The 14,913-nt window shown below is 46.3% G+C and overlaps 1 protein-coding gene across 1 annotated transcript in view; it reads right to left on the bottom strand.

Annotated features, from left to right (window-relative positions):
- LOC138557467 (uncharacterized) overlaps window positions 1-14,457 on the bottom strand; it is a 138,224-nt gene extending 123,767 nt beyond the window's left edge. Inside the window, exons 1-5 of the mRNA XM_069642631.1 lie at window positions 14,407-14,457; window positions 6,791-6,947; window positions 4,505-4,764; window positions 4,044-4,174; window positions 2,415-2,558 (exon numbers count right to left, since the gene is read on the bottom strand). Coding sequence (XP_069498732.1) covers window positions 2,415-2,558; window positions 4,044-4,174; window positions 4,505-4,764; window positions 6,791-6,947; window positions 14,407-14,443 — 729 coding nt within the window. The 5' untranslated portion in view covers window positions 14,444-14,457. The remainder of the gene's footprint in view (window positions 1-2,414; window positions 2,559-4,043; window positions 4,175-4,504; window positions 4,765-6,790; window positions 6,948-14,406) is intronic.
- Between the last annotated feature and the right edge of the window lie 456 nt (window positions 14,458-14,913).

The raw sequence follows: 14,913 nt of genomic DNA on the forward strand, positions 1-14,913 counted from the left end.
TCTCGTAGTCAACGAGGGTGAATGCGGGAGATAAGTCCAAGTGCATGAGAAGCGAGGGCTTGCCGATATGGTTGGCTGTGTCGATTTGTTTTTTAGGTCGAGGACAGCAGGTTCTGGGGTGGAAACCTGATTGACGTGAGCTAAGGACATGGTGGGTTTCCAGGAATTCTTGGATTTGTAGGTAGTCTGCTCTGTCGAGCATTTTGAGGATGAAGGGGACTGTGGTTATGGGCTGGTAGTTGGTTGGGATGGCAGGATCCAGGGAGTTTTGTTTAAGCAATGGGGTAACACAGGCTTCTTTAATTGAGGTCGGGATGGACCAAGTGGCAAAGGAGGTGTTGATGATGGCTTCAATGAGTGGGAGTAAAGGTTGAGAGCATTCCTTTACCAGAGATGCCGGACAGATGTCGCCTTTGCAGTGTGAGGTTTTAAGCCCTATGATAATGGAAGCCAACTCGTGATTGGAGATGGTGTGGAAGGAGAAAGTGGCGATGCAATCTGGTAAGTTGGTCCGGGAGGTGTGAGTTGGTGCGCTAGGAGGGTTGGGAGAAGAGTGGATTGTGGGGGTGGTATTAATTACTTTGGCTGTGACTTTGGCTTGTAGTGCTGCGATTTTGCCTGTGAGGGTGTCTTGAATGTTGCTGTACCAAGGTAAGTCTTTGGTGAGGGTGGACGAGCGAGTGATAGAGGATTCAAGCTCGCAAAGAATAGCAAACCGTTCTCAGGAGTTGGAGGGTGCAGTGGCTGTGTCATTATAGGTGTTTGCTTTAGTAGTGTGGATTGCTTGCTTATAATTCAGTGAAATGTTTGAGAATAAGGCTTTGTTGGCAGCTGCAAGGTCCTTGCGCCAAACAGTTTCGGCTGTCTGTTTCTAGCATGGATAGTGTTGAGGTTAGTGGTAAACCACGTGTTTTTCATATGCCAAGGCACCTCTATCATATACCCGGTCAAAATTATAATTTGCTCAGATCCTGCCAACACATTCCAGGTACTTTAAAAATATGACAGGTGATGCTGCCATCCATATGCCTACATAAATCAGGTACAATATAGATGTGCCCTGCGCAGCTTCCTATGGCTGGTCACTGCCTCATAAGGCTAAGTATATCCATCATATGCCGCATAAGGTGCATATGGCCATGTACAGCCATGTACTGCCTAATCTACCTCTGTAAAACCATCATTCGCAAGGTAAGCTTTTGCATGCCTTGGTACTAGTATTAATTGCAAGGTAATGCAATCATGCAAGGCTTCATAAATCCAAGAACTTTCACAATATGCCATGCACAACCTTGTGTGTCCAGTGCAGCCTGATTTGCCTTTCAGGCCGAGCTAGCAGAGCCTCTTACCTGAAACATCTCAGTCCATTGCCAGAAGGTCCTAGGAGGATGCCAGAGGCCTATGTGTCCCTATCTCCCTTTGACCAGGAGAGGGAGCCTTCACTCCTCTGCCTGGTGCCTTTACTTCCCTAGAAGCCCTGCGGTGTGAGAAACTGGAGCACATCTCAGGGGTCTCTCGTGATGCTGCTTTGCAGGGTTGAGAAGGCTTGATGCTGATGATCATGAGTGCCCTCCAGATAGCAGGTAATCATGACCACATTACCCCAGTACTGATGTCACTCAACACACTCCTCATTGACACTTAAGCTCTAGAGAGAATGTCTGACTTACAAGATCATGCATCACAATTCACCAGCCTGCCTGATATGATATGATATATGATGTGATAGGTTATTTATAACAAGCTTAACACCCAGTGGTTTCTAAGCGCAGACCCGGTGATCGCACCTGCGTTGCTTCGTGTTGTCTTGCTTCCAAGGCGAGCACGTTGCCCCCGAGCTATCCTCCCGAGGCCTGGCAGAAAAGCCCCACATTTGGTAAAAAGTAAGTAAAAACCTTGCTTGTAAACTCTGGAATCCAGAAAGCAACACACACTTGAGCAATCCTCTGGCAGATGTGCTCCACCATCTAGAGCTCCTTTACATCAGAACTCTGGCTCGAAGCAGACATCATCCATTCTGGGAAAAGCCTTTCTACTCAACCAAGATGCACTTCAGACCCTTTCCCCCAGAGTGCACCAACTCACCTGTGCATTTGTATAGTCAATGCACCAAAGTGCAATGCATGATACCCAAGTTGTATCAAGTTGCCTAAATCTGCAAAGGCCACAGCTTCATGCTACTATTGTACACAGTGGTCTGAAACCTGGACTTGGACGTGCTCATTAAAAACATTTAAAAAAAAGGCAGAGACAGCTCACGAATGTACCAGCACTTTTTATTATCTGATGTGTTTAGGTGATATGTATGTTAGGACAGAGAACATCGGTTTCATCGTCTGGCACTCTATGTCCATGATCTGGCCCGTGGAGGTGATGCACGTCTTGGACAGCCAGAGCAGATGTCATATTTAGTTTAATGCCAGGGTCTCCTCGATCCAGGGCAGTAGGGCGCAGACCTTGGTGTACACACCAGGGTAGTTCCTCTCAGCACAGCCATAACCCCAGGACACGATGCCTTGGAGTTCCCCGTTGCACACCAGAGGTCCTCCGGAATCCCCCTGCATCGGAAGGGAAAGAGATGGTCCAGTTATCATCCAACAACAGGTCCTATGTCCATTAGTGACACCACCCCCTGATATGGACACTTTCCAGGGCAAGCATCATAAACCTAGCCCCTCCAAGCAAATATACCACATCAGCAAAACTTTGAGAATAAGCATAAAAAAAGGCTTGATTGTCCAGGATAGAAAATCCAGACAGGAGATGCATAACTATCCAGCACGTCCTTGCAATGCCCTTTAATCGCTTGCAAAGCACTGCAACACGAACTTGCCGATAGTCTTTGCTCAACAAAACTTTTAAGCAACTCAGACCTCATGCCTATTGGCGCTATTATGTCCATTGCCCAAAACTCCATCAAAACATAACCAAAGGGCAGCTTCTTCCCCTAAACCTCTGCCTCCACAACGCTTATCACACAGAAATAAGAGCGGGAAACGAACAAGCTTACTTGTTTGCCATATGCACACAGCGAAATTCCCACTCACTCCAAACTCTATAGTGCCCGGAGTTGACCCGGAGGTAAGACCCTGAAATAATGTGGCAATGGGTTTCAAACTCTCACTGTTCTACCAAGCACTTCCAGTAAACCCTGACATGTTCAAAAATGGAACCGGTGCATAGTCAATGAAACCAAAACACTCTATACGGCAGCAGGCCGCTGGCTACCATTTTCCACAGTGTGCGCTAAAAATCTCCACCCACGGCACTGCAGAGAATGCCGGTCACCTTGCGCATAGGCTCAGATGCTGTGATGACACCCTGGACAGGGTTCACCACAGCCTTATGCAAACCATGGAGGCCAGAGCCTTACTGTAACTGGACTGCAGTGCACAGAAAAAAAGCAAATACCCAGCAAATAAACTGCACCCATCCTCACAAAGGCCCAAGATCAGGCTCTGCCCCAGCTGCTGCCTAAAACCCATGTGCTCCTAGAGGCTACTAATCAAAAGAATAAGCTAGCCCAGGGGTCTGCAACATTTGCCTCTCCAGGTGTTTTGAACTACAACTCCCAATGCCCTAGGCAGCGTAATCAGTGGTGGGAAGTCATGGGAGTCGTAGTCCAAAACACCTGGAGAGTCACAGATTGTAGATCCCTGAGCTAGCCTAACAAAGATCTATCAAGCAATACTGGCTGAAAGGTTTACAGAGTCATAGAAAGTGTTTCTTTTGGCACTTCCTGTCCATAGAGGGCCGAGGGGGAGAAAGAGAATGTAATAACGATAGAAGGGAACAATGATGACAGAAGGAGGAAGGCGGAGAAAGATTGTTCATTCTCTTTCCTCTCATTGAGGCTCTTGGGGCAATCTGGGGCCTTCCCTAAGGTGCATGAATTAATGAGTGATGGGACATTTGAGGCAGGAGCAATGCTCTGTAGGATTTCAGTTACAGAATATCCGTTAACATTGCTAGGAGGGTTCGGCTCTCTGAAGATACAATGATGCCCTGTAATTCCATGTCCATGGCAAAGCCAGGTCGGTTACCTGACAGGCGTCCTTGCCTCCCTCGAAGTACCCGGCACACACCATGGTGCTGGTCAGAAGATAGACCTTCTCGCAGTCTTCATGACTGAGAATTGGCACATCAACGCACTGCAACCTTTCAGGATTTTGCTCTATTGCAAAGAACATGCAGAAAAGACATACATGGAGTTAAAGATTTATCACCATATCTCTCAGAGAGAACAAGGAGGCGGCAAAGCATTATCACGAACATGGCCGCTCGGAGGGCTTAGTCTTAGTAGCAGACGTGAAACCAGAAGCAATGCTGACTCTAGGGCCTATCCCACCACCTGTTGCCTCCACCCAGGCTCCCTTTTCTTATTTCTCCAATTCTTTGGATAGACTGTACCACACCCTTCTGAATCATGAAGCAGAGAGTCAACAAGTGAACGAGTGTTCCTGCATAGCTAACTGCTGCGTACAATAATAGTTCTGCTACTCACGGATATCACTGCGTGTGGTGCCCCATCCTGACACCACACACTTTGTTCCCACTGCTGGACATGCAGTGGGTAGTGCAATGGGCTGAACAGCGTTGTCGAGTGGCACAGGATGGTAGAGTTTGATCAACATGATGTCATGGTCCAGGGTTTGGTAATCGTAGCTAGGATGCCAAACGATGCGATTGATCTTCATCAGCTTTTCGGTGCCTTCAAAGACTTGGATATTGTGATCACCGAGGATAATCTGCATGGCATATGGACTGTGATAGACAACAAGAAGGGACTCAGGAATAGCTAGGAATAGACATTGACAAGGAACTGATGAAATGGCAAAAAGAGACGAAGGAAGGGTAACAGGATAGCAAGAAGAAATAAGACATTTGGGATGGCTCTAATGGCAGACTGAAGGAAAGGGGTATTGAAGAAGGCAAGCATGAGTCAACAGGAAGTAGGAGGAGCTTTGAAAGAACTATGAGAGACAGCACTGGAGTTTGAGGAAGGAAACTGTGACCATCAAAAATATATGAGAATGACTTCTCCGGAAAGAATGCGCATTAACAGGGAATACTAAAGGACTGCAAGAAACATTAAGTATGGAATGGGTGACTTAGAAAGAGATTGCTAGAGTCAGTAATAGGGGACTGAGGAAAAAGTGGTATAAGGCAGTAATATAGGACTGAGTTGGGTAATAAAAAAGTTAACAAGAAGGGGCAGGGGAAGTGCAGAAGGCAACAGTATCAAGGGACTAAGTAAGGGCCTGCATGTGCCAGAAAAAGCCTTTGAGAAGGAAATCACAAGTGGCGGTGAAAGGATATCAAGAAAGTGAATGACACAAACAAAGGAACACGCAGAAGGGAGCGTATGGGACTGAGGAAAGAGATGTAGGAATGGGCTGCATGAGGCACAGCTTTAAGAGAATCAACTGACGGAGAATGGGAGAAAAGAGAAAGAACTGCGAGAGACACCAAGAATGGATTTAGGAAAGGTCAGAAATGGACATTGACAAGGGACTGGTGAAAGGACTACAGGAGACAGGTAAAAGAGAAGGAGGAAGGACAACAGGAAATAACAAGAATGAATCGAGAATAGGAAATGCACCACAACAGAAAAAAGGAAAGGGGTATTAATGAAGGCAGACACAAGCCAGAAAGAATCAGGAGAAAGAGCTACAAGAGACAATAGCGGAGTCTGAGGAAGGAAGTAGTCGCCATATAAAAATAGAGAAAGAGGGACTGCTGGGGATATAAAGCTCAATGGCAGGGAATGCAAAAGGGTTGCAAGAAACAATAACTATGAAAGGGATGAATGAGAAAGAGACTGCTGGAGGCAGTGAGAGAGGACCAAGTAAAGGGTGGCAGAAAATAGTGATATAAGAGTGAGTAAGGGAATACAAAAGACAACAAGAGTTTGTGGTGATGCACAAGAAACAGTAACAAGAGAATGAGGAAGGACCTGCATGTGACGGAAAGAATATACTGAGAAGGAAAACACAAGGGTCCGCGAGAGGATATCAGGAAAGGAAGTGAGTGTCATCAAAACAGGAGACTGAGGAAGGGAGCTTATGGGACAGGAACGAGGGACTTGAGAATGGACTGCACGAGGCAGAGGTTTAACAGAATCAACTGGACAAGTAAGCAAGAGAAGAGTAATGGCTACATGTACTGCAAGAAAGAAAGGAAAGAAATGAAAGGGCGTTGCAAGTGACAACAGTATTGAAGAGGAAATACCAATGCGGAGCGGGGCATGCGACAGTACAGCAAGACATAACAAGAAAAGACTGAAGAAAGTGCTGTAAGAGAAAGCAAGAGGAGGAATCTGTGGAAGGTACTTGGAGAGACATTGAGGAGAGCGTGAGGAAGAGACTATATGCAACAATGAGAAGAGCCTGAGGAAAGGACTGCAGAAATAGCAATATACAAAGGAAGGGTCTACCAACTGCAGCATGATGAAACCACTGGGGAATGGTTACACAAGACACCAAAATAGTCTGAGAAAGAGACCACTAGAGAACGTAGGGACCGAGGGGACCGATGAGGAAATTGTCAGAGATATTGAGAAGGGAGATGGCATTTAGGAATCAATTTCAAAAGCAGTGAGGATGGATAAAGGAGGAAAGAGATGAAGGAAATGGTATGAGACTGTCATAAAGATTATGACTATGGGATGCCCTCAAGAACACCAAGAAAAAAGCATGGAAGCAGTGGCAATGCTACAGAAAATTGAGAAAAGAGAAAGCAGTGAAAGAAATGAGTGTTTCAGCACCAGGTGTGTGATGTAATAACTTACTTGTACCAGCAGTGGGCAGCAGACACCACCCACTGGTCGTTGATGAGCGAACCTCCGCAGAAGTGGTAGCCTATATTTAGGGACACTTGCCATGGTTGGGAGTTGGGCTGACAGTCATAGCCACCTATGATCTTTTCTTCACCCCATGGGGCGGCGACTAGTGAGAGAGCGAGAGAGGGAGAAAGAAGCAAACTGTAGGTTGTGCTTCGGAAAATCTGTTTCAGATCGAACATTGGAGTGCTGGAACGAGCTATGTGCATGTTTCGGACACTGAGACAACATTTCTCTTCTGAAGTGCAATTCCCCAACCAGTCCACGATTAAAAGCTTGGGAAGAGGTCACACCTGATGGATATAATGTTTGCAAAGACATGAGTTAGGAGTCTAATTTGAGCCATGGATTAGTAGAGACTGCCTAATTTGCACAACCCCAGACGTTTACATCGCAACAATCAAGAGAATGATTTGAGTAGATCTTTGGTTCAGCGATGGTCCGGGTTTGAGGACTTACACAACACCCTGGTGTCAGTGAGGATGTGGGCATGTTGAAAGAATGCACAGGGGAGTAAATTCCCCCCTACTGCTTCCCTAGCGACAGAAAGGCCAGGTTCTATAGACAGGAAAGCTGTGTGGAACAACATTGTTTCTTAAATGTGGGTGGGATATGAACTGTAGATACTGTGGAACAATGCCTACAGTATGCAATGCCCTGCACTGGGATTCCTGGTGGTTCCTAAGGTCGGCAATGAGCTCTATTGGGATTGCTATAGGCGTGTTGGAGACTTGATCTCTCTTGCGATGAGTCGGCATTTTTTTCTACCTTTTACCTGGACTGCTGTTTCCCTTTGCCATTTAGATGTCAGCAAGGTGATCATGGGTCCAACAAAGGTGTAGAGCCAGTTTACCACTTTACATTTCCATGTCTACTTAGGAGGTTTAGGCAATGTTGATGTACTAAGTTTCGCTTTATTTATTTTTTAATAGTGATTTGTGGAGTGCTACATGTCGCCTTCCAGCTGCCTGAAAGTGCTGGTAAGCCTTGGGCATAGCATCAAGTTAAAAGATTTGATCTTATATTAATAGCTCATCCTGATTCTCTTATTGGCTGATGGCTTAATAGTCGTGCAAAGGAAGCAACCAAGTGTTCTCCTGTTGGTGCGGCCATGTCTCTCAGATGATGCTCCAGGCCTCCTACAACCACCATCCTCACGGTAAGCTGCCATCAGCCCCCTAGCCCCCACCTGAATTCCCCACTGCACAGCACGCCCCCCAACATGTTTTCTAACCTTCCTTTGCTCCCACATCCCAACCCGCCCACAGTGCATCCTGATTGTGACTTGCTCTGACCACGTGACTGGCGTGTGACGTTTTGAATCAGCTTATAGTCTGTGTGCAGCTCTGCAGGCCCTCTTTAGCTACAGGCCTCCTACAGCCACCATCTTCATGGTAAGGTGTTCTCTGCCTCCTGATCCCCACCTGAATTTCTCACTGCATAGCGCAGCCCCCCAGCCATTTTTACGACCTTCTTTTCCTCCCTCATCCCAACCTGCCCACAGTGCATCCTGATTGCGACCCGCTCAGACCACGTGATCGGTATCCACCTTTTCAATGGCCCTCCCAAAGAAGCCTTGCCCAGGCAGCCGGCAAAAGGCCAGATGCAAACGATTGCTCCCTTCTGGACCACTCCCATTCCCTGTTTGCCCCTGGTCACCTGTGTACGCGAGTCAAACAACTCAGCCTCTACAATCCTGGTAAGGTGGTAAGGGTGGGGAACACAGCAATAACTGTGCTGAAGAAAACCCTGCCACTTCCACACTATTGCCCTATAGTGGCTTTCCGACACTGCATAGTTGAAATTAGGCTGTTTATTTGAGGTGCTGCAAATGTTTTGAATCTCAGCGTTTTCAGGTGCTGTATATGTTTTGAATCTGGGTGCTTTTTCAGGTGCTGCATATGTTTTGAATCTAGGTGATATGATATGTTATGGCATTTGTAAAGCGCCTTTACACAAGTGTTTCAAGGCGCGACGAGGCAAGGAAGGGGGAACAAAGGGAGGACAGAGACAATGATCTTACCAGGCCAAGTGACATTGAGATCGTGCAAGTGCAGGGGAGGTGGGAGGGGTAATGGGAAGGGCAGTGCTGTACATGGGATCAAAACAATAACAAGAAGTGCAGCCAGCAGGTGGCAGGTGCAAGGGTAAGTGCAGACAGCAGGTGTCCAAAAGTGCGGGTAGGGTGACTGTAGGGTTACAGATACAGACCCAAGTGCAAGGGTTGCTGGGAGGCAGTGCGGGTGTGCAACTGGGCGGGTAGGGACCTTGGCCCGTATTCAGAGGGTAGCCAGGTGACCAGTGCAGTATCAGACAGGAAATCAGCAGGGAAGAGAGAAGGCAGAAGCAAAAAGTAAGGTCTTGGGGTGCTTCCGGAACCGAAGATTGTTCTCCTCAAGTTTTAGAGAGGCAGGGAGACTGTTCCAGAGGGAGGCCCCAGCCGAAGAAAGTGATCTACCACCAACTTGTTGCTTGGAGAAGCGACTGACCCTGAGGGAATTGGAGGTGGAGGAGCAAAGAGCTCGAGTAGGAAGGTATTTACGAAGAGAGAGTTGGAGTTATTGAGGACCCAGGCCCCAGAAGGCCTTGTGTATAATGCAGAGGGTCTTGAACTTAATCCTTGCAGCCACTGGGAGCCAATGCAGAGATTTCAGTGCTGGAGAGATACTATCCTTGGGCTTGAGGCCAAGGACAAGTCTCGCAGTCCTGTTCTGCATGAGTTGCAGAGGGTGCAGAGTAGAAGCAGGCAGATTTAGAAAGAGGCTTGTTGCAGTAGTCCAGCCTAGAGAGAACCAGAGCTCTAGATACAGTGAGCTTCTGGGGGAAGGAGAGGAAAGGAAGAATACCTTTGAGGAGGTGCAGTTGGTGGTTTGACTTCTTAGAGACACCAGAGATGTGAGGAGAAAAGGAGAGTGCGGAGTCGAAGATGACCCAGAGGTTCTTAGCCTCACAGGTGGGAGCAGGAAGAGGGCCAAGGAGGGCCAGCCAGAGAGTAACAGGAAAAGAGGGTGCAGGTGTGCCGATGAGGAGAATCTCCGGCATTAAGGCACAGATTGTCTTATTGGCATTTAGGCAGAGGTGCTTGTCAGGTACTGCATATTGTAGCCAGTGATCCCCGGGTCCGCGCTTAGAAACCTCTGGGTATTAAGCACGTTATAAATAACCAATTACAATTACTGAGCCTAAGTGAATGTGGATTGCGGTCGGTGCTTGAATCTGAGTGAATGTAGAGTGCAGCCAGTGTGTTGTAATATGCAAATGTAATATTACACACAATGTCTTCCCTGCTTCAAATATCTTGCACAACAACTCCACCAGTAGAATGCAGCAATCCCCACAATAAAATTCAGTCCAGTTGCACACATAATGTCCCTCCGGCTCTTATATTTTGCACAATACCTCTGCCAGTAGAATGCAGCTATCGTCCATGATAAGATTCAGTCTAGCTGCATACATATCTCTCGCATACTCTTCAGTCTACCTATAAGCACCCACCCACCTGCCTGCTCAACACGGGTGACCAGCGGGGACCTGGCCACCCGTACCTAACATGGAACTGGTCAAAATGCACACACGCATTCTACAAGTCTCAGACAAATATCCCATACTTGGACTCCGGTTCCCAAGGGCATTCAACCTACAGCGTGTTGCGACCATACCAATGGTGCAAGGCGCTACACAAATGCCCATTGCATTACATTACAATGTGGTAATGTAGTGGTCTCACATTTTTGGTTTATTGTATTTATACTTTATATTTATGCTTCTATGAATATAGAACTCTAGCTACCAAAATCCAAAATAAATAAAGTAAAATCTGCATTGGGTGGGTTGAAATTGGACAACTTGAGCTGACTGTAGTATTTTCAGTTCATAGTGCAAAGCACAATTAAAATGGAGGTATGTGCAAAACAATGTATTAACCCAAAAAATCAAACCATCCCCATGTGAAGAGCAAGTGGTGCTTCCTGTACTGCCTCTTACTTTGCATTATGGTACTTGTTGTTTTGCTTCTCTATTATAAATGTGATTCTGCAAATAGAAGAATGCAAGTAACGAAGGCAGTCCTGGATGTGCTATTTACAAGTGAAATGGGACAACTTCAGATGTCTATAAACCCTCCTCGGGGTTGTAGTATCAAGGAAACATCATCGTATTTGTAATTTGGAAGAAACCTGCAATGCTCGAAAAAAGTAAACTTTGTTTTGCTTGTGAATCAAGAAAACAGCTAACAGTGTTTAGTTCACTCTTCCTTCCACAAATGAATCAGCCAGAGTAAGTGCAGTTTGGTGGCAGTTCTTGCAGGGAAGTCATTTGGGGGTCGCTAGGGTTCGCATCTGCACGGTGAATACAATTTACAATTCAGTCACAACTGTGAACAGGTTAATGATGGTTAAACAAGCAGAAATTATAAAATAGCCTAAAACAAGTTTACGTCATGATTCAATTTGCTTCAGAGGAGGCACAGATTTAATAGCCAACTGGGGGCTTTAGAATGCACATGTGGCATCCTAGTGATAATTACCAAACATTCACATGCAACAGAAACAGCACATTTGCAGAGTAGGGCCTCTCTCACACTTCATTCATCAATGATTGAGACGACTGTTGCAACCCCGAAATGCACACGCATTGTTGAAACTAAAGACTCTGAGAAAAGACACAGAAATTGCAGCTAGCCCTTTGGGCTCTGCAACAAACAAAATGTGCAGTAATGAGAGGCCAGCAAGGGGTCAGATGTCTGGCCCTGCCACCTCTCATTATTACGCTAACAGCGTACACATGTTGACTGAAAGGGGAGGAGCACTCTCCTGTCAGTCAGCGTATTCACATTGTGTTGGGAAAGAGAGGTACATCCAACTCTCCATGGTGGAGCAGCACGTGCAGAGGGTGCGAGAAGGTAAGTGTTTTGTTGTGACATGTGTATTTTTGTGTGTGCATGTGTATGTTTGTGTGTTCGTTTGTATGTGTACATACAAGGAGTTGTTTGAATGAGGCATGAGTGTGCAAGTGAAAGTGTTGTGTGGGAGCGTGCATGTACATATGTGAAGGGGGAACTGGGACGCTAAATGCAGGAGTGCCAGTCTGCATTTACTTCCCTAATGGCCAAGTGTAAAGGAGACATGATAACTGTTATAACCTGTCTAGACTGGCCTATATTAGTGGTGCCTGTCTGCATATACTTTCTTACTGTGGTGTGCCATTTCTTACTTGGCATCAAGGCTAAAGCAAACATTATAAGTGTTATTAAGTGACTAGGCAAACCTCATGGTGGCGGTGGCGTCAGTTTGCATTTACTTTCTTACTGTGGCATGGCATTTTTGTACTGGGCCTCGTGGGTAAAGTAAGCATGATGAGTTTTATTATGTAGGTCGACTGGCCTACATTGGTGGCTCCTGCCTGGCCATATATTCTTTGTGGCAGGTGATTTTTGTTCAGGCATAAAGGATAAAAGCAAACATAAGTGTCATTAGTTATGTGGCACACTGGCTATATAGCAGGTCTGGATTTACTTTATTTCGGTGCATGGCATTTTTTACTAGCTGGGGATTCTTATATTGTAATACTGGCAGAGCCAGCATGAAAGTGTTTTTTTATACTGGTATATTTTGTGGGCATCATGAACATGAGTTGAGAATTGCTCCTGTGCACTGTTGGTGACTTGAATCTATTGGGATTTGTTTTTCTTTCCTGTGCTACCATACAAAACTGATTGAAAACTCTGTGGCTTTTTATCCCATTTTCACAGTAAGTGTTGTAAAATGCAGAATATTAAACCTCCCTCCACCCGAACACCCCTGGTTTGTTCGGTTGTTGTTGCTCACAGCCGTGACTGCATATTAAATGCACACATTACTGCCTTTTCAGTTCAAAAATGTAACTCCCCCCATTGTTCGTTATTTCAATCAGACCGCACTTGTGCAGCCATGATGCAATGGTGCTCGTTTTGACTCAAGATACGCAAGAGTCATGTGCTGCACGGCACGGCACGCATTACATCATCAGTTCCTTTGCTTTCACCATCTATATTGTCTGTGCACACACAGTACATAATGTGGGGCGAGAAGGCGGGGGGGGGGGGCTGCACTATATGAGGGGTTTACCTGAGGATTCTCTGGTGGGGAATGAAACAGGCCATTAGCTAAGGAAACTGTGGAACAGGTGTGGTCTATGAAAGTAACACAGTGGCTTAAAAGCCATGAATGATTAATCTATTGCAGAATATACCTCTCATGAAAGTGAGAACCAATAGTGGGCCAGCTTCTCAAAACTTGTGGCAGGAGTGAGGAGATGCGCTAGTGCATCTCCTCATTGGCGCCAAACAAGTAGCAGCCCAATTCACAAAGGGCATCTGAATCAGCACAGTCAGAGGCCCTTTTTCCCCCTTTGCTGAATTCACAAACGTGATGCGCTTTAAAATGCCCAGAAACTAGCGTCACCCGCCTGTTCCTTCGGGGGAGGTGCACATCTTGTTTTCGAAGTGTGACAGCCGGGCCCTTTAATGGCCCGTCTCGGTGAAATGCGCTGCCGGCAAGCATGTGTCTGCTGAGAGCTGATCAGACATGCACGGGGTTATGGACAGTGCATATTTGCGCCACTGTCCAGCCCCTCCTGTAATGCTCTGGTCTCCTTTGAGAATAAGGTGACCTGAGCATTGAGGAAAGTGGCGCAAATGAAACGAGTGCATTCGCTGCGCTCCCTTCATTTGTGCTACTTTGAGAATCTGGTCCATAGTGTCTCATATAAGAAATCAACAAGCCAAACAAATATTAAAATAATAATATTGAAATAAGAAAACAAAATCAAGTCAAAACGGGAACTGCCAACACCAACCATTGTAGGAATGAGAGATAGTTTGAAAACATCTGCTCTTAGAGAGGCACATTTTAAGGAAATGGTAGGTTTTGCTTCTGGTGCACTATTAGCAGTGATCAGTGAGGTGTTCATGCCTCAAAATAGCTCCTTTTATGTCTCAATGCCTGAAGGAATTGCCTGGTGAGACATCAGACTTTTCGCCCTGACTGCAGTGGTGGGACCATCATCAGGGTTTACAAAGGACATCTCCCTAGAGATGCTGTTGCCATGCAAGCTTTGGAAATGACGAACACCACGAAAGGGAGAGGATGCTCCAGTGCCTACATCACTGAAGATGGCCGACACTGCCCCTGCCACATTCTGGCTTGCACCCAGTTCTTTTTCAGATCTGCCAGAGCACCTTGGGACCATGCAAATGACAGCGGTTCGTGGTAGAAATCCCAGTAACGTAGCATCTCTACTGATCCTAACACACGATGTTGTTCTATCTAAAGCACCTCCTGATACAAATGCAGCTAATACAATAATATGTTTTCTATAAATTTCCCTGCCACTCCTTTCAACCATGTATGTGCTGTATTAAAATCCTAACACAAATACATGTCATTCCAGGGGTCACAAAAGCTATGTAATAGCTTAGCTTCCCATCTCTTCCAGATTCCTCCTGAAATCCAGTTGTTCTTCTCCTGCGTCTCCCATGATTCCTGGCCAGATGTTTAGCGCTGCCCTCTCCTCTGTGAGGATCTCACCTGCTACCCCAACCAGCACCGAGAACAGGAGAAGCATGATGCCAGACTGCAGGACGGTCCACCAGGAAACACCGCTCACAAAGCCCCCGTGTATATAGCCCCATGATATAGGGCACAGGTTTATGATTAACTCAACTCCCTCGACCGAAGGAACCGAGCCAAGGGCAACAGATGGTGCTCTTTCGCGGAAGTCTGGAACTTATGTAGATTAATTCTGAAATCAATCAGACCCTGTATCAGAAATATCTTCAGCGTGTGTATTACCCTTGAAATAGTTGGCCATATGGAAGCACGTAAGCACTTCAGGGTGATGAAACTCTGGGCTCCTGCCTCTTACTTGTAATTCAATGTGCCTGTGACTCATTGGTAAACCTTTCAGCCGCAGGAAAGAATAGTCCACCAAACCTGGTCTCCACCAAGCAGTATCTGGGACTCTTCCAGAATAGCCCTGAACACGCACTGAAGCCCTCAACATTGTCTTAACAACCACCACACACTTCGCAAGTA

Source organism: Ambystoma mexicanum, chromosome 1q, assembly GCF_040938575.1.
Source record: "Ambystoma mexicanum isolate Mex_15411 chromosome 1q, UKY_AmexF1_1, whole genome shotgun sequence".
Classification (NCBI taxonomy): Eukaryota; Metazoa; Chordata; class Amphibia; order Caudata; family Ambystomatidae; genus Ambystoma; species Ambystoma mexicanum.